Source organism: Melopsittacus undulatus, chromosome 4 (genome assembly GCF_012275295.1).
Source record: "Melopsittacus undulatus isolate bMelUnd1 chromosome 4, bMelUnd1.mat.Z, whole genome shotgun sequence".
NCBI classification, from domain to species: Eukaryota; Metazoa; Chordata; class Aves; order Psittaciformes; family Psittaculidae; genus Melopsittacus; species Melopsittacus undulatus.
The window spans coordinates 646,356-665,923 of NC_047530.1; the positions used below are offsets into that span (position 1 = coordinate 646,356).

At 47.5% G+C, this 19,568-nt stretch overlaps 1 protein-coding gene across 1 annotated transcript; it reads left to right on the forward strand.

The window, feature by feature from the left end:
• The first annotated feature begins 6,046 nt into the window (after positions 1-6,046).
• On the forward strand, positions 6,047-17,675 carry CDHR5 (cadherin related family member 5). Its single transcript, XM_034062121.1, has 13 exons — positions 6,047-6,113; positions 6,308-6,493; positions 7,885-8,021; positions 8,138-8,236; positions 9,628-9,738; positions 10,077-10,253; positions 10,590-10,680; positions 11,502-11,599; positions 12,161-12,367; positions 13,435-13,551; positions 13,716-13,788; positions 16,119-16,270; positions 17,109-17,675. Exons 1-13 carry the CDS (start codon positions 6,047-6,049, stop codon positions 17,673-17,675), a joined length of 2,082 nt encoding a protein of 693 aa, XP_033918012.1.
• The last annotated feature ends 1,893 nt before the right edge of the window (positions 17,676-19,568 follow it).

Consider the following 19,568-nt stretch of genomic DNA (forward strand, 5'->3'; position numbering starts at 1 on the left):
GAACACTTAGTACATGCCATTGATTTGGTCTGGAAAATCCCAAATAGGTTTCTCCTGAGCATCCTCCAGGTATATTGATAACTGTAGGATGTGGGGGCTCTAAATCCTCTCCCTGAAGGGTCAGCTCTCAGAGACTTGTAGTGGAATGGAGTTTACTCCATGGTGTTGTTGCTGATGGATTAACTTACATGATACTCCCCTGTGTATTCCATACGTATTATACTGACTCACAGCAAAACTCCAGCACATCCATCATGTCACAGAGCCACCCTCAGACCTGTGCTCCAGGTGGTGGGATATCAACTACAACAGTGGTGGGATAACAACTACAACAGTGGTGGGATATCAACTACAACAGTGGTGGGATAACAACTACAACAGTGGTGGGATAACAACTACAACAGTGGTGGGATAACAACTACAACCAACCTCCAATGAACTGACATGAATGATTGGAACTGTTCTTTATTGTATCTTAAATAATACAACTTTTCCTGGCAGGAATTTCTGCCTGTTATATTGTGGTGTTATTTATTCTGTGTGGCCTGTGGCCTCTACCAGACAAAGAGCAAGGTCATTTCTGCTGCTCATATAAGCTTGTGCTTTAACTCAGGAGAGAACATGGTTTCCCTGACGACTGCTCTGTGGCAACTGATTGTTCCTATGATTGTGCTATCACACCTCTCAGCATCTCTTCCATCCCGAGAGAGGTAAGAGCTCCCTCTGCCTCTGCTTCCCTTTCTCCATGGCTTGTTGTTCAAAGAGCCTGTGAGCTATAGTCAGTCTTTTATCTTCACATCTGCTTGGATCTTGGGCATTTTCTTGCCTAAATTGATATAGTTGAATGAGACAAATGTTGTGAACATTTTGTCTTGCTTAAGAACAGAAACTGATTTGTTTGGGAGAGAAAATCAGGGCCCCAGATAGACCAAACTACAGGAAAAGAGACACTTTTGAGCCTGTTTTCCTGCCAGGTACTTACACAGGCTGATAAAGGTGGAAGTTTCTACTTCAAATAGCTTAGTCCTATGAAAACATAACTAAAACTAGTCAGTCTTGTCAGCTCACCACTTCACAGTCCTGGGTATCACCTTGGCAGGGTTGTCCCTCCTCCCTCCTATGCAGGGACAGTTAAAGCACAGAGGACTAAAGGAGCTGGGCTGGAAGAGGACAGAGCTGAGGCTCCTCCCATGGCCACAACCAGGGCCTTTGAGCGCTGCTTTTGATGCCTTGTTACTCAGTGATTGCCAGTGCTGGGCTTTGGTACCACTGCTGTTATCTACCTGCTCCTCAACCAGGTACCTGGGTGTCTAACTTCTTACTTCCCCAGTCTCTTGTCCTGCTCTTTTGTGCTGCATCAGCATTAACCTCCCATTCCCATATCCTTATGGTAAGGTGATCACCTCCCATTCCCATATCCTTATGGTAAGGTGATCACCTCCCATTCCCATATCCTTATGGTAAGGTGATCACCTCCCATTCCCATATCCTTATGGTAAGGTGATCACCTCCCATTCCCATATCCTTATGGTAAGGTGATCACCTCCCATTCCCATATCCTTATGGTAAGGTGATCACACCAGAAAGAAGCAAGTGCAGGTAGTTTCTCTGTGTGAGGATGAACAAAGATGAGTTCCTATAAGATTTGCCTCTTTTTTTGTGTGAAGCTTTGCCACATTCTTGGAACCCTGTTTCCTTGAAGGTACAGTTTAAATCTCATTCTCTGGTCCTAAACCCATTCCTTTTCAGCATTCTTCCTCTCCTGACTTCTTCCCCAGGACTGAGAGACATGCTGATGGGCTCTTCCACAGCGAGCTCAGCAAGATGAATGGCAATGCCTTTGTGCGGCAGCTGGTCAAGCACCTGATGGGCCTCAAGGAGAGGTAAGGACCAGTCTAAACCACTCTCCTGGTGCCTGGAAGTCTCCAGAGGGTGATGGGATCCCAGCAATGAGGGTGGTGTCCATGGGGGTGAGCTGTCTCCAGCTCCAGAGCCAGTGTGAGCACTGTCCTCATCCAGAGGATGTTCAAGATGAGACAGGAGAGGTGAAGGGGAGGGATACAGGACACATTGATGGTGGGAAGGGAGAAATGCCTGTGTCTTGTGATGAGTCCCACATCCCATGGCTGGGAGGACCAGGTGTTGTACTGCATGTTCCCAGGTCCCAGAGGCACTCAGATGGACTCTTCACCAGTGAGTACAGCAAGATGAGAGGAAATGCTCAGGTCCAGAAATTCATCCAAAACCTGATGGGAGGCAAGCGCAGGTAAGAGCTCTGCTTCCTGGGAATGGAAAGGTGCTTGAGCCATGTTCCTGTCTCCATCTGAACCTGCCCTGGTGCAGCTCGAGGCCGTTTCCTCTTGTCCCATCCCTTGTTCCTTGGGAGCAGAGCTCAGCCCCTCCTGGCTCCATCCTCCTCAGTCACTCCTATGGAGCCATCAGGTCCCCCCTGAGCCTTTTCTTCTCCATCTGAACCCTGCAGCTCCCTCAGCCCTTCCCCATCTCTTGTGCTCCAGGCCCTGCTCCAGCTCCATTGCCCTTCTCTGGCCCCATCCAGCCCCTCAAGGTCTCTCTTGGGGTGAGGAGCCCAGAATCGAACACAGTCCCCATGTATGGCTCTGACTGCCAAACTGGGCAGGCTTTAGACATAATCCTATATATATGGCAAATATATAGGACATCCATGGGTGGAAGGACATGCCAGCCCTAGGTAATGAGACAGAGAGCAAGTGTACATTAAAGCCTGTCCCTTTGCAAGCCAGAAACCTGATTTGAAGAGGACACTTCTTTTTCTTCCTGCACAGCTCTGGTGACAGCAGATTAATAGAGATGGGACCATCAGTGTGGTGCTGGGGGGTGAACCTGCCTTCCATAGCAGTGCTGCTTTACACCTGTACTGCTTACACTATATGGTGTAGTGTGAGGTGTCCCTGCCCCTGGCAGGGGTTTGGAACTGGAGGTTCTTAAGGTACTTTCCAACCCAAACCATTCTTTGATTCTATGATTAATGATTTTCTCTATCTAAACCAGCCCTCCAGCCCCAGCCAACACCTATGTGCAGGAGAGAGAAGATGAAAACAGCCATGAGGAGCTTTGCTTTATGAGCTTGTACCAGAGCTTTCTGAACACCAGGTAGGTGGGACAGGTTTGTCACTTCTATGGCCCTGCTCATCACAGTATTAAGGCAGAAAGAAGACTTCCCACAACCACACTCCCAGGGGTGCATGGTTTGCAGAGCTAGAGAAGCAAATGCTGTAGTTGAACTGCAAGGTGACATGTGGCTCTGTGCAACCTCAATTGATTTCCATGCTTACTTTCATGGTAACCTCTATTTCTATGTGCCAAGCACACCTGGCACTCAGTTTTGCCTTCCCTAAAGCAAAGGTGGCACTGAGAGTTACATGTAAAAGCTAGTTATTAAAAATAATAATCCCAGGGAAATTAAATAGTATCTTTTCCTAATCATCCTGCATTGAAACAATTGTTCATCCCATTAGGAAACCTGATTTAGCAGTTAAAATGGAAAGCCTTCCCTACCTGACTTCACTCAGCTATTGGTTCACACACTCACCTCAGGATGGGCTGTCCCAGCATCCGGACATTGTCTCTTCCTAGTGACCAATCACTTTCAATGAGACATCTCACTGTGAAACCATTAAAATTAGGAGGAATAAGCTGACCCTTAGTACCTCTTGTCTATATTACCCACAACAATGGGGATGGGAACACCAACCTGTGCATTTGTGGGGTGTCTACCCTGCACCCACAGGTAACCATGATCAGGGTCCTTCTATCATATGCCTGCTGCTTGGAGTCATCTTTGAACATGGCAAGGTGGCTTTGTCACACCTCATGCTGTGGCCTTGTCACACCTCATGCTGTGGCCTTGTCACACCTCATGCTGTGGCCTTGTCACACCTCATGCTGCCTGTGCCCCCAGAAATACCAAACTCATCTGTTCCCTTCCAACAGCCACTCAGAGGATGATGCCAGGGAAGCTGCTGCAGTCACCAGCCAGTACATCTGCCCCATCTTTAAGCATCTGGCTGCAGACATGAAGGAAGACACAGAGAGCTTCAACTGAAGGTGAAGGAGACAGCCAAGGAGGCAGCTTTGCATGTATATAGCCTTGAAATAAACAGGGAAGCTACTGGATTTGCTTAGGAAAAACCCTGGAGATCAGCATGGAAAGCAGCCAAATCCCAATAAAACCTCTTTGATTAGGAGTGCAATAGATGTCAGTGTGAAGTGCTGTCAGTAGATGGAGCCTGAAGGAAGCACATTGCTTGCACTCTGCGCCTGCTTCTGAAGTCCAATAAAGATTCATCAGCTACATCTGTGCTTTGGCTGCTCTTTGGGAACGGGCACAAGGATCTGGTGTCAGGGCCATTAGGAATGTGGGATGTGAGGGAAGAGGTATTTTGCCAGGCTTTCCCCACATAAACCATGTTGGGATCAGCTGGAGTCTCTGGCCATACCTTCCATGGCTGGGAGTCAGGACTGCCCTCAACCCAACCATACAAGAAGTTAGCATCTTCATTTAGCAGGAATTAGAGTTTGAGGCAAATAAATGTATAGAATCACAGAATAGTTTGGGTTGGGAAGGACTGTAAGGTCATCCAGTTCCAACTCCCTGCCACGGACAGGGATGCCTCACACTAGAGCAGCTTGCTCCAAGCTCCGTCTAACCTGGCCTTGAACACTGCCAGGGATGGGGCAGCCACAGATTCTCTATGCAACCTGTGCCAGAACATCAGCACCCTCACAGGGAAGAGCTGCCTTATATTTAACCTCATTTCCCCTGTTTCAGGTTGAACCCATCACCCCTTGTCCTATCCCTACAGTCCCTAATGAAGAGTCCCTCTCCAGCACCCTTGTAGGCTGCCTTCAGACACTGGAAGCTGCTCAGGTCTCCACACAGCTTCTCTTCTCCAGGTTGAACAGTCCCGATGTTCTCATCCTGGCTCCATACAGGAGCTGCTCCAGCCCCTGAGCATCCTCGTGGCCTCCTCTGGTATTCTTCCAATAGCTCCATGAACTTCCTGTGTTGAGGACACCAGAACTGCACTCAGTGCTGCAAGTGGGATCTCATGAGAGCAGAATAGAGCAGCAGGATCACTGCCCTCAATCTGCTGCTTATGCTATGGGGCTGCAGCCCAGCACATAGGGGGGTTCTGAGCTCAAGCACACACTGAAGCTGGGTCATGTTTGGTTTCTCTGAACTGAGAAATGTACTGGGAACTATTCAACATAGATACACAGAGATGTTGAAGAGCAGCTCTGTAATATGGCATCTTCAGCTGCATTCATGTGTGCCTATTGCAGAGCAGCTCATCTCTCCTGCACCACCAGTTGTGATCATTTATGATGTACCTGACACCTCCAAAGAAGACAGTTGCTCTCAAATGTCCATCTAAGCACCCATTCCCTTACTGTGATGCTGAAATGATCTTCTCAAGGACCTTGATATTCACCTATTTTGGTCCATAGGAAAGAGACCTTTCAGAAGGGGTGTTGACAGCCTGTATTGTGTTAAGCCACTAATGACCATCTGGCTAAAATGCAGCATGTGAGAACCTTCTGAAATCAATGGGGATGTTAAAAGGAGCAGTGGGATCAGCTGCATCCTTTTTCCTCTTACACCATGAGCAAGCTGAAAACAAGGGGGTTTGTCCACTTCCCCCCTACTGCAGGAGGCTGGAGTGTACAGGGAGCTTCCTAAGAGTCAGCCCTGGGCCTCCTTCATGTTTGTCTCATGGGGCTTGGCTCTAAATTCTGATTGCTTCAAATATATCCTGTTGGTACAAGGAGTTTAGGGCAGGTATGACCCAGGAACACAGTAGAAATAGATATCTATGTGTCGTCATGTTCCATGAGTGGTAAATGGCTCTCAATAAGTCATCCAATGAGGCAAAGGTTGAACTGCAGCAGACCACACCAGCCAGGCAATGCTGTTTGCCTTCATGAAGCAGGGAACACAGCAGATAGCACTGGGGGAAGCAGGATGAGAAGATCAGCTTCATCAGAGAGAGGGATTTTCCTCACCATGGCTGTTTCTCACTGGCTCCTCACTTGTGTGCTCTTCATAACAGATATTGCAGCCCAGCAACAAGGTAAGCTCTTGCAGGAGGTCCATGACCACGAAGGAATAACCCCATGGCAGCAGGTTGCACCATTACAGGGGGACAGTTTTACACTCTGAGACAGCTTTGTTCAATGACCTTCTCCCCAACAGGAACCAGAGGGGCCTCAGGTCTCACCCAGCTCTGTCACTAAGGCAGTTGTGTCTCATTTGTGTGTTTTTCAGGGTGTTCTGTTGGTAACAGTGAACCCAGTGTTTATGAAAACAACCCTCCTGGCTATGTGCTGACCACTGTCCATACGGATTCAGGCTTCACTGTCACCATTGATCCTACTTCTCAAGATGCCAAGTTTTTCACTATACAGGGGTCTGAGCTGCAGCTGACTGAATCTGTGGACTATGAGGTAAGCCTTTAGCTATCAGGCTGTAAGGATGAGATGGGTAATTCTGGGATTTAATGAGTTTCAGCATGGGGGCTTGGGTATTCAGGGATTCATAACCCATTCCTAAAGGATCAGGTGAGTTTGAACTCATTGCTTGGGAGGACACCCTTGCACAGAGTATAGGGAGTGGGGGTGTATGGTGTGCTTGTTGTCACCTTCCTTCAATGACCCTGAATTAAAACAAGGGGAAGTTTTAAAACCAATATTGTGACAACTGTAGTGCTCAGAGCTCTCCAGGACTCCTATCAAATGGTCCCTGTGTGCCTGTAGGAAACAGCTCTGCACAATGAGGTGCTCTTATGTGAAGCATAGAGGCAGTTTAAAGGTCAGTGTGTTCAGATAGGTTGCTACTAAATCATTTTACCTTTCTGGAATGCTCTGTTCACAGCCATAAGCATCTTTAAGCTGCCTGATGTAAACCCTCACATGTATGTGAGTGAACAGCCTGCAGCACTGTGTTGTGTGTGGGACAGTTCTGGGTTTACCTGAAGTCCTAGAAAACATCCAATAGCTCTTCTGATGCTACAGGAACCACAGGGGAGAGGATGGAAAATAGGTTTGCTTTGACTTCACCATAAACAGGACCCCAGCACTGATGTGTGGCTGTAAAGGAAGGAAAGAGGAAGTCAGATCATCCTGAGAACAAGATAAAGCCCAGCAGCATTTTTGATCCAGCAATGCATGTACTTGTCTCATTTACTTTAGAAGGGGTTAGTACATTTTGGCTTGTTTCTGTACTGACAAGGTTTTGGGTTTACATACAGGAAACCCCTGTGCTGATAGTGACCCTGATTTGTTGGAACGCTGACGTGCAGGTGAGTGCTCCTCCAAACACACAGCACTGTTATGGGGTACTGCAGGGCAACACGTACTTCCCTCTGCTCCCCCTAGTCCACAGGCCTGGACGAGGAGATGTCCTTGTCTTTGTGGACACACTCCTCTCAGTGGAAGGGAAAGCACCCAGAGCTCTGGGACAGGCCAAGGGGAATGGCTTGAACCTGCCTGAGGGGAGACTGAGCTGAGCTCTGAGGCAGAAGCTGTTCCCTGGGAGGGTGCTGAGGCGCTGGCACAGGGTGCCCAGAGAAGCTGTGGCTGCCCCATCCCTGGCAGTGTTCGGGGCCAGGTTGGACACAGGGGCTTGGAGCAGCTGCTGCAGTGGAAGGGGTTGGAGCTGGATAAGCTTTAAGCTCCCTTCCAACCCAAACCATTCTATGAATGGAGAAAGTGTGGGAACAAGCTTCCTCCCCCTCTTCCCCCACTGTGGGTTGGCTGCAAACCCAAGCCCCATTCAGTCTTACCCCACATGTGCCCCTTACACCATCCCCTCTGGTCACTCTTCAAGGCAGTATCTGCCCCCAACAGTCTTATTTTTGTCTTTGACTCTTATTTTACCCTTTCTGCAGAGTAATTCCTTTGACATTGTGGTGACCATCCTCAATGAGAATGACAACAGCCCAGTGTTCAAGCACACCAACCTCACCCAAGTTGTTCCTGAGGTAAGCATTGCATGGAAGTGAAGAGGAGCTCAGTGCTGTGGGGCTAAGGAAGCATTAGCAGGGAGGAGTTTTCAGCCCATATCACAGAAAGAATAACCACAGGAACCTTATTGCAGGATACAAAAGTGAATGCAACCATTATAGCCCGTGAGGAGTTAACTGCCAGTGATGCTGACCTGGACACCATCTTCTATGAGCTCACTACAACAGTGCAGGTGAGCATCTATGGGGGAAAACAGTAGCTCTAGAGAAGTCCTTGTGTTTAATTCAGTAGAGCCCAACTTTGGAGGCTCAGGTCACTGTATTGCATTAAGTTATGTGACAGCTTCTGGAAGAGGTGCATCTTTTGCAGCACTCAGAAGGTTGGTTTGGTTAGCAGATGAGAGCATTCAGTATTCAGGTATCAACCTTTTACTGCTTCTATTCCACTGTACAGAGTCAGCTCTTCAATGGGATGTTCTGAGCCATATCAGTGTTGTTGGGTTGTTGTGTAAACACGTTGGGTAGAGACCTTTGTACCTCACTGGGTTGAGGCTTGTGCTGAGTTGAACAGGGAAAGGAGGAGTCCTTGTCCTGTTTGCCAACAGTGTCCAAGCAAAGTGGAGGTAAAGATGCCTAAGATTCCACCAAAAGCCTCTGGCAAAGCCAAAGGCAGAATGCTTTTCCCTGGTTCCAGCTCAGTATCTGCTCTATAGAGGCTTGCTTGGTAATTCTAGTCAAGACATAAAGTTAAAGGAGAACCAGAACAAGTGCAGATGGTTCTGAAGGAAAATACAATATATGTTATTTCAATTTGGCTTTGTGGTGGCTTCCAAAGCTCTAGGCTAAGGCAATTGATCTTGTCAGCTCTGAGGCTGAGCCATCCTTGATGTGTCTTGTGCATGGATGTGAGATTGCTTGGCTGTCATGGACCCAAACCTAAGGCAACACGTTGAGTGTAGGAAATAAAGGAGGTAAAAGATGTTCTCCAGGGCCTGCTGAGCAGGGAGGCAGGCAAAGCAGGGGGGCTTGGAGGAGAACACTCACAGGAGCATGAACAAACCTTGCTGACAAGACAGGCTGAGGACATTGGGGCTGTCCAGGCTGGAGAAGAGAAACTGTGGAGACCTCAGAGCAGCTTCTGGTGTCTGAAGGGGCTACAAGGATGCAGGACAGGGGCTCTGCATCAGGGACTGTAGGGATAGAACAAGGGGTGGTGAGTGTTTAACCTGAAACAGGGGAAGTTCAGGTTGGAGATAAGGCAGAAGCTGTTCCCTGTGAGGGTGCTGAGGCGCTGGCACAAGGTGCCCAGAGAAGCTGTGGCTGCCCCATCCCTGGCAGTGCTCAAGGCCAGGTTGGATGGGGCTTGGAGCTACCTGCTCTAGTGGAAAGGGTCCCTGCCTGTGGCAGGGGGTTGGAACTGGATGATCTTAATATCCTTTCCAACCCAAACCTTCCTTTGATTCTATAACAAGCCAGGATCTGGCATTCTCACACTGCCCCTGTCGACTCACCTGTGTCCTCAGGATTACAGGTCTGACTGGGATGGCAAAGACAGCAATGAGCAGTGTTTTGATCCTATCTGTGACTCAGGCTCCTAGTAAGGATTTTCCTTTCCCCCCACCAGGACACAGAAGGTTATTTTGCCATAAAAGGAGTTAATAACCCAGAACTGTATTTAAGAAGAGCATTGAACTATGACAAATTTAAACAGACAACATTGCTGCTGTATGCACGGGTAAGTGCCTTGTTTGCCCCATGGCCCTTAGCTGAAGGATAAGTCTGAATGGGAGATGTCTGGGATGACAGGAGGAAGGTGGATACTGGGGTGATGAATTTGGAGTAGCCTTCCACATAACTACACACTTGCATTCAGTCCACCTTCATCAGCAGAATGAGATAATTCACTGCTTTAGCAGCCTCACTAAACTGCTAAGCCTTAGAGTGGAGTTACAACAGCTAGAGTGGAGTTACAACAGCTAGAGTGGAGTTACAACAGCTAGAACCCCCTGGGCCACTGGCTGCAGGTGGGCTCTTCTCTGGCATCTCATGAGTCTGCTTTACCTTTGGGTACAGGACAGGCCTGTGGGCAGCTCTGACATCACCAACACAGCTACTGCAACAATAAATATACTTATTGAACAGTCGGACACCAAACCACCCTGGTTCTTACCCTGTACCTTCATTAACACGGACAACAGCATCTGCATCAGCAGTCCCTACATTGGGAGGGTCAATATCTCTGAGCTGTCGGTAAGCAGGAGTGATCAAAATGCATCCTTAACACTCAAACAGTATCCAGATGCTGCTCCCAGTGGATAGTGCCTAGTAACTTCTATGGGCTCATCCTGATCTTCAGTCATCAATGCAGCCTGGCTGGGAAGTGGAGGTTCCCCCACCCCAAGCAGCGCTGCTTGTCCCTCTCCCTGCAGCACATCACAGCTGGAAGCCCCTTTGCTCTGGGCTGTCCTCCCTTTTGCCCTGTTACAGCCCTTTCCCAGCAATAGATGCCATTCTACACACACAGACCCACCAGAGCCATGCTGGGAGGACTGGGAGGGTATGGAACATTTTGTCTTGTTGTTGCAGACAGAACCACTCATCCTGGAGCCAGGACCTATCTATGCTATTGATCCTGACTACACTATAAATGAAAGGATTGTGTACAGTATTGTTGGTGGTGAGTAGGAATTGTTGCCTTCCTCAGACTGCATTGCTCATGTACCCCCTAAGTTACCTGCCCAGAGTAATGGCTGTCTAAACACACCCACAGTGTCTCAGAGTGAGGAAGAGAACTAAAGGTTTTACTTCTGTTTTAACATATCTCCAACATCAATGTTTTCATGATTCAAACACAGATTAGAGATGTAGGAAGCAAACTGGACCCCTACATCAACACAAGGTTCTGTGTCTAGGCTCCTTCTGTAGTCAGGAAGAAATAAGCATTTCCACATTGAGGCCAGTGTTCACAGTAAGGTGGATGTATCATGCACTGAGATGCTGCTTTCTCTTCACAATATATGTAACAAATTCAGGTAGAGATGTTTTTCCCTTAGATACCTAGAGCTATTTGAGACTGATCTCCACCCAACTATTCTCTGTAGCTTGGTTTCTCACCTTTAAAATAGGCATAGTCCTTCCCTTATCTCTCCTGAAATGCAGTTTGAGTTCAGATTAGGGAACTGGAGACCCTCAGTCCTCAAATTGTACCAAAGGCTCTGGGCATTTAGCACAATTGAAGCTGGTTATAGCTGGGCCTATGCACTGGAAAGGCAAAGCTTTGCTGTTCTGCCTCATCCAGTTGGGTTTACATACATCTCCTTAGTGCTTTTTGTCTGTTGGCCTCTGAATCCCTGGCCAGTCCCAGCCCTTGGAGCAGCCAGGCCAGGAAAGCTGCATGATGCCCTGGGGGTATGGTCACTAAGGTGTGTGGAAGTCCATGAGCTCTGGGTCACTTGATGAAGGTATCTAATGACTGAATAGTCTTTCCATTTTCTTCAGGGGATACAGACAAAGTATTCTCAGTGGATGCAGACACAGGGAATCTGACTATGAACAAAGCAGTCACTTCCCCAGACGGGTTCCTCCTGCAGGTCATGGTACGTGTGATGGCACAGCAGCCAAGAGCTCAGCATAGCTGGCTTTCCAGGAGGCAGCACTTTGATATCACAGCAGTCAATGGCATTAATAGTAACTCAATCGCACCCTTTCCTTTGGAAGGGCCTCTAGTATTTGACCAGTCTTACATCAACTTCCAAACCTCCCACAGAAGTTAAACCACATTTTCCCTATGTGTGAATGCTACATCACAGCAAATTGAACTGAACAGGGACATCCTGCTGGGCTGGATGTATGGAGGAGTGTGACTGGAAAGCTTTCTTTAGGAATGGCAGGAGCTTCTGTTGCAGTAGTTAACATAACCCTAGAGTCAAGCTCCTCTTCTAGCTACAGCTCAAGAGGAAAGGGGTGAGCTGAAAAGAACTCTGTGCACAACATACCATACACAAGGACTCCTTAAGGCCTCCTCTACAGGCCTGGCTCAAAGCTCACTGAAAGTGATGGGCAGAACCCCATGGGTTGCAATGGGCTTCAGATCAAGCCTATCATTTTACTTTTCATCACTACTAGGAAATGGGTAGCATGTCTCTCTTTCTCTCCAGGCCACCCAGGTCAACAACATCCAGAAATACTCCGTAGCCAGTGTAGAGATTAAGGTCGTCAATAAAAGTGAGCATCCACCATACTTTGAGACCAAGATCTACAGTGGGACTGCGTTTGTTGGGCTGGCCCTGAGAAGCTTTGTCTTCCAAGCTGGTGATCCTTCAAGCCCCCTGATGATAACAGCAGTGGATGAAGACTTCCCTGATGTAAGAAACTGAAAATGCACCACATTTGTTCTCATTGCTTCAGGGGTAGGATCAGAAAACATGAGGAGGGAGAAGTGGGAGAGGAAAACACATCTTCTTCTCTCATAGTCTGTATTATATTTCCCTGGAAATTCCACCTGGATCAGATTCTGGTGGGATGTAATATGGAGGAGCTGCTGGAGTACTCTGTTCTAAACCCCCAGATTTGTGTAGGTGAACTGATCCACTGCAAACCAGAATGCTGAGTAAAGCCCAGTAAAGGGCTTACTTACTTTACTTTTACTTAAAGTAAAATGCCCAGTAAAGCCCCAACTAAAACCCCGTTGCCAGGGTTAGGCAACGAATGGGAATGGATCCAGGTCTGAATGAGGACTGGGTGAAGTGTTTCCTAGAAGAGTTTGTGGCAAGATCCCAGGAGGACGTGTCCTGCCTGCCAGATCAAACAGAGTTACCTGTGAACTGGCTTGGGAGAAGGATCCAGCCCAAAGGCAGCAGACTAGGAAGGACCTGGGCTGGGAATTGTAACATTCTCCCTGTACAGATTCCTTTGGAGAGAGCCATTCTTGAGCAATGCGCTGGGAGAAGGGAAGAGACTTCCTGATCTGCCATTCCCAGCCACTGAGGAAGGAAAAAGGTCTGGTTTTATTTCTCCAAAGGCTTCCATAACATGGCTGAGGCTTAGTAAAGGAATAACAGCCTAGACACAAAGGAAGAAATAGTGCAGCCCTCAGCACAGGTCTATTCTACATGTGCATCCCCCTTTGGCACTGTGAAGAATGGACCAGATTTACAAGGTTCCATGCACAGATATGGTTTAGTTTGGCAAATGCTGAAAGTACCAACAAAAGCTGGTGAGACTTGGGTTGTTTTGAAGGCAAGGAGACATTCTTGACCTGTGAGCAGCAGAGTGAACACACTGGAGTTCAGCTTTCTCACCTCCTCAGTCCAGATGTACTTACTGCTCTGTATCCTTCCTCACACCTCAGGTGGGGTTGACAAGTCCCTGTTACAAAGACAACCCCAAAGCACAAGCTGTGGTTTAATCATTCACTCCTCTGGCTTTTCAGAAAGTCAACCCCAACATTGAGTACTACATAAAGAACAGCACTGACTTCATTGCAACCAAAGACGGATTCATCCTGACAAATGTGGTGCTGCAGTCCCCAGAAACTGTAACCATGGAGGTAAGGCAGCTTTCTTCATATCTTGCTGGGGTCATGGAAGGGAGGGGTAGTGCAGATGGACAGATGGACAAGGTATGTTTTCCACAGAGGGCCCAGCGTGTACCTTGGGAGTGAGCTGGGGATCTAGGATGTCCCTAAGCTCTCTCTTTCCCATGTTCACACAGGCTGTTGGAAAAGACATGGTGAGCCTGGAGGAGGCAAGCACTGTGATTGTGGTGGAGGTCATGCAACCTGCAGGTAGGTTGAGTGTGTCTGGTTTCTGCTTTGTGGAGGTAACCAAGGGAGTCTTCTGGGGGCAAACTGGCAAGGACAGGTCACCCACTGAAGTCTGTGGACCTGGCCTGAGACCAACCTCCTACTTACAGGAGGTTCTATAGTGGCTATGAGAGAAAATAGCATCCTTACGATGTGGTCATTGCATGCCTCAAACAGCCTTCAGAGACTTTAAGTACTGCTGTGTATTGCAGGGTCTTGTTATTCTAAAGCTAAATGTGGGCTTATCTCCTGTTCTGTGGGTGAGAAAGAACCCAGGATGCCTGATCATGGCAAAGGAGGGTTGTCCTGACACCTTGGTACATCATTGCTCCCTTTTAGTCAAATCCAGAGGAAGCTGCAATGTCATTTCCTATTTATACAAAGCAGACAGAAGCTGGCACAATCCCACAAAGCCAGGCTTCCTCATGAGCCCAGTCTTAGGTCAAGTCAAGTTTTATACTCCAAGATTTTAAGGTCTTAGCAGGAGAAATGACCCATGAGGAACATGAAGCTCCATACACAACCATTTGGCTTTGTTGATGTAAGCATTTCTCTCACTTCCAAGCTTCTTAGAAATAGTTCTTATATAGGTCTTATAAATTATTTACATTTGAACTACTTCTTTGCATTAAGATGAGCCAATATCATGCATTTTCACAGCAGGATAGGCACTTAATGCCCAGACTCCATTGTTTTATATATGACTGAAGCTCCCAGTTGGATGTTCCTATTACATCACTCTTTCACCACCACAATCATGGGGATTTCTGGAGGATAAAAGTATGGGTGTTGGGTGTGAATCTGTCACTTCACAGCTAAAACCAGTGTGTAAAAACCACCTAAAACCAATTTAAGGGTGCAGTCCAGCTCATCCAGTTCAGGTGTCAGTACGTGGAGGTACAACACTCCCAACAGGTGTACCAACACCTCTATGCAACTTTTAAATGTTGCCCTTGCTATTTAAATCACACAAAATTTGATGACTATGTGAAAAAGTAGATTGAAGTTGCACTGAAAAGCTCAGAGTCCGAGAGGAATTGTACTTTATACTATAGTCAGCATCCAGGAATGGCCTAAGCTGGGCTGAGATCACCATGTGGCCAACCTGCAGGATATTTAACCTTGGACACTAAGAAGTGGTGCTAAGGAATGTGCATCCAACAGGTTGGAGAGTGTGTTACTGAGTGTCCCAATATTCAGGGAGAAACTAGGGTTAACATACTCTTCTGGGAAGTGGTAACTGTACATTGGCCTCTGGTTTGCCAGAGCAAAGCTCACATGGACCTTGAGGTAAGCCATTCCCAAGGTGAGCCAGCTCTCCCAGAGGCAGTGTGTGCTGTACAGAGCAGGAGGAGTTAAGGGTGGTGGAGCTCCACGTCAGCTCCATGGGCTGTAGCTCTCCAGGAGGTATGATGAAGCATAGGTCCTAAACCATCACCAACTGTATTAAAGATAAACGAGGGTGCAGTCAGATGTGGAGGGAATATTCAAAGTCCATTGTCACAAACAGGCCAGCATGAGAACAAAACTGGTTCATTAATCATTAAACTTTAGAGACTCATTTACGCTATAAAGTGAAACTGGAACATGTAAATATGAAGAATCCAGCATCACCAAAGCTGTTTAACCCTAAGGAGGTTACTGTCTTTCCACTGTAATGTTGATCTCCCTACAGATCTGCTTACATTGCCTGGTGGCTGAAAGCACAAGCTGCTCCTGAAAGGCTGCTATATATTGCTACAGCTACAAAAGGGCAGGGAAGGCTTTCCTGTCCTGGGGACTTCCTACAGCTTTACCTGCTTTTTATGCCTTTTGATGTCTTATTTTAATGTGCTCAACAGTATCAGAGTTGATGCTCTGGATTAAAGGGACTTTGGCATTTTCACACGTGTATAAACCTCACTTTGCCTTCTGGTGTACATGGGTGAGGTGGGAAAGTGAAAGATAGACCTGGCTTTACTTCCTGTAACATCTGCTGGCTTCATACTGTCATGTGTCTATTAGGTTGGTTAAATCAGGGGGAAAGGACGTCCTGTGAATGGATGCTATTCCCATTTCATGTAACTTACTGGAAGTTATCATATTCTGTGGGTGGTGACTTCAAAACCAAACCCTGTGCTTTCAGGACAGCAAACAAATGGCTTTCTGTGCTATTAAATCTATCCCTGCCCCATTCAGCAGCACACGATGCTGCTTTGCCCTTCCAAAACTGGTTGGAGCTTCTCCCACAGTGAACTGTTATGTTAAAGCTCCCATTAAAAGGTGTCATTTTTAGGCTTTGTAACACTGTTGTGTTTTTCTTGTAGCTGGAGCTGTAGCCTCCTCTGATAAGGCCTACACTGCTCAGGATATGGCTATCTTAGGTGGTACATTAGCAGCACTGCTATTACTTGCCTTAGTCTTCCTTGGAGTGATGATATATAAACAGTACAGGAAACCAGTCAAATACCTGATAAGGAAAAAGGTAAGTGCCTTTTTGTACCTGAATTTGAGTTACAAAGTGGGATCTGAGGAGGTTTTAAGGATGGGATGGGCTGGTCAAATACTATGTGTCTGTGTGAAGGTGATAAATTGCTCCTGAGAAACTGTTTGCAAAGGTAGCATTGCTTTGGTGATATTTGCTGTGGGTCTTTCCTGCCCCCAGAGCCTGGAGCTGTATGGTAGATGATGAGCAGACATGGGAAGGTGAGGATGAATGTGGCACATCAGAGGCAGGCTCTGAAAAACCTGTGCCTGTGGCATGAACTGTTCATCCTCCCTCTGTGGTCAAAAGAGATAAAGGTCCCTTCATATCCTATCCTAAAACCTGGACTTAGACAGTTGTCTGTAGCTGATCTGCTTCCTTTTAGTGCTCTCAAGTCCATGGCAGGCTGGTTGCTTTGAAGTTAAGGAGATAATTCCTCTGACCAGATGCTGGTTGGTCTTTGCATTAGGATGGGACTGGCAAGATCCTAGACCCCACTGACTACAACATGAGTCCAGAGCACATAGCTCAGATGAATACTTCATACCTCACCCTGAGTGAGTTAAATCCCACTCCAGGGTAATACCCATAGTGGATGGGTACAACTCAGTACACGTTGCTGGTGCTCAGCCCTCCTGGAAAACATGCCCATGCTTATCTGAAAAACAACTCAGAAATGGAGTCAGTAGAAAATAGCTGTTCTAAGGAGCTGTGTCTCTCAGGCTTCAAATAGGTCTAACTACAAAACAAGCAGTAGTAGCTTAGTCATTTCAGCTACTCCCTCTTCCTCTGTGTCTTTCCCTTTCACTACAATCACAAGGTGCTTCTCTTCCCATAGTTCTCAAAGGAAATCTCTGGAGGTTTCCAGAACCAAAGCTACAAGAAAGATTCACTCCCAGATGTGAGCAGCAAACAGCATGAGACTCCAGAGAACGGCAGTGTTCAGTCAATGACACATGTACTGACGCCACCAGCATTTCCATTGCCCTCTTCCAATGCAGAAGAAATGAACAGCCCCCCAGAGCCTTCTGTAGCTTCTGCTATCACCTTGGACCAGGAAGAGGAAGAGGAAGAAGTGGAAGAGACTGAGCCAAAGAGGGAAGTGAAGTCTATCCTCAAGACAGACAGGAATATGGCAGATGATGGCTACAAAGCTGTGTGGTTTCAGACCAGTGTGGATCCAGAAGCTGGAGAAACAGTTGAAGTGATTGAGGACAATGCAGTAGATAGTGATGATGAGAGTGACCAAGATATGCAGGAGAAAGAGGAGGAGGAGGAAGAAGATTATGATAAGGATGACCACAGAGGGCTGGGACTTGAGAGCTCCCTGCCAGCTGTAGATTTGGTGGTCAACAAGGCTCACACAGATGCAGTGACAGATGACAGTGACCTAGGATGGAACTAGGCCTGTACCCACCCTCCTCTCTCCTTCCCCCAGAATAAAGGGGGAGTCTAAGATGTTTTGCTGACATGGAGCCCCTCTTTCTGCTCAGGGGAAAAGCTGGAATGCAGGAGGATGAGGTTGCCTGTCCTGCTTGCCTGAATGCAGTGCTTAAAGCCAGAGGAGATTATAGTTACTTTGATACTTTTGTGAGACCTTGAAGTATCACTCAGGATCTGGGGGATGGATGGATGGATGTGTTTCATGGGAGCAATTGAGTTACACAACCCAGTGCTCATCTCCTCTTGGTGGGTAAATAAGCTACCATTGACTCCTTGGCTGTTCCCCTTAGGGTGTTAGAGTTTGATGCCAACTGCAGGGTGTAAGGCAGGACAAGTCACCCTGACCCTGCTTCAGACTGTATCCAGAAGCTCATTTCAGGGCTTGGCTCTGCTTTCCACCATGCCAGACTCTGTTCCAGCACCAGCAGCTGGTATGTACCACTGTTGTCCTGCCAGCAGTCAGGAATTGACATGCTGGGGAGCTGCTGTTTCCTCTATCACTGATAAACAAAGGCTGATCATATGCTCTTTAGTGAAGGACTTTGTCATCAATTCTTCTATGCCATAAAACCTGTAATTGTGCAGTACTTTATCTGCCAGGACCTGCCTACAAAGGCTATTCCATACTCCCTGGGCTTTTGGCACAGTGGGTATCATTCCAGAGGTGTTGAATATGGGGTCAACACGTTGTTTCCCTTTTTGACCTTGTCAACAGGGTTCAAGGTGTTGTTTTTGTTGTTGCTGCTGAAGGTGGAGGTCAGCATTGATGTCACTGTCATTCCTCTTGGCTCAGATCCCAACCCCTTTGCATACCACCTTTCTCCACTCAGGAGGAGCACAGCAGGCTCTTTTGCTGGTAAAACACCATCTTTCAAGCTTAGGTTCACCAAGAGCATATCAGCTCTGCTTATGAGTCCCAGGCTTCAGCTAGAAAGCCTGCTGACCTCTGGATTGACTTCATGAGGTGACAGACCCAGAGCATGTTGGACCTTACCTCCCTCAATCCTCCTTCATCTTCAGCAATATTGTCTTCAATTATGGTCCTGCTATACAGCTTCAATTCAGCAAAGTGAGCATGTCCATTTGCAGATAGCATGGGGAATAAACTGATGGTCTGGGCTAGGTTTACACCTCCCATCACCCAGTCTCTTCCCCAGCTGGCAACCAAATACTGGGGTGATTTCCACTTGTGAGAATATGGCTGTGTGCTCTGGGCCCCTCACTACAAAAGAGATATTGGTATAAGCAATGGGTATAAGGAGGAAGTTCTTTACTGTGAGGGTGCTGAGGCACTGGAATGGGTTACCCAAGGAAGCTGTGAATGCTCCATCCCTGGTGGTGTTCAAGGCCAGATTGGACAGAGTCTTGGGTGACCTGGTTTAGTGTGAGGTGTCCCTGCCTATGGTCTTTTCCAACCCTAACAATTCTATGATTGAGGTGCTGGAGTGGGGCCAGAAAAGGGCAAAGGAGCTGGTGAATGACCTGGACATCTCCCTGTCCCAGGGTTGTCTAGTGCTCAGGTTAGCAAGGGCAGCACTCCCTAGAGAAAGGAGAGCAATGTGGACTTGAGGAGCTGAAGGTGGAGCCTGAGATATGGAAAGCTTTCTTCCTTACTGTAATAAAGCTGTTTGCTCAATTACAAGTGCAGTTTGTCTGACAACAGAGGGTGGGGAGTGTGCCCTGTGTTTGCTGTGTAAGCATGGTTGCTTAGAGTTATCTTGTGGTTTAAGCCCAGACTATCTCGGAACCATGCAGCCGCTCGCTCATACATCCCCTTCCTCCCCCTGCTCCTGGAGGGATGGGGAGGAGAATCAAAAGCATGTAACCCCCATGGGTTGAGATAAGAGCAGTCCAG

Bases quoted from the DNA above. Each gene is read 5' to 3' on its own strand.
- CDHR5 (XM_034062121.1), top strand. From the start codon at position 6,047: ATGGCTGTTTCTCACTGGCTCCTCACTTGTGTGCTCTTCATAACAGAT. The intron at 13,552-13,715 runs GTAAGGCAGCTT...ATGTTCACACAG, and splicing joins CAGAAACTGTAACCATGGAG to GCTGTTGGAAAAGACATGGT. The intron at 16,271-17,108 runs GTAAGTGCCTTT...CTCTTCCCATAG, and splicing joins AATACCTGATAAGGAAAAAG to TTCTCAAAGGAAATCTCTGG.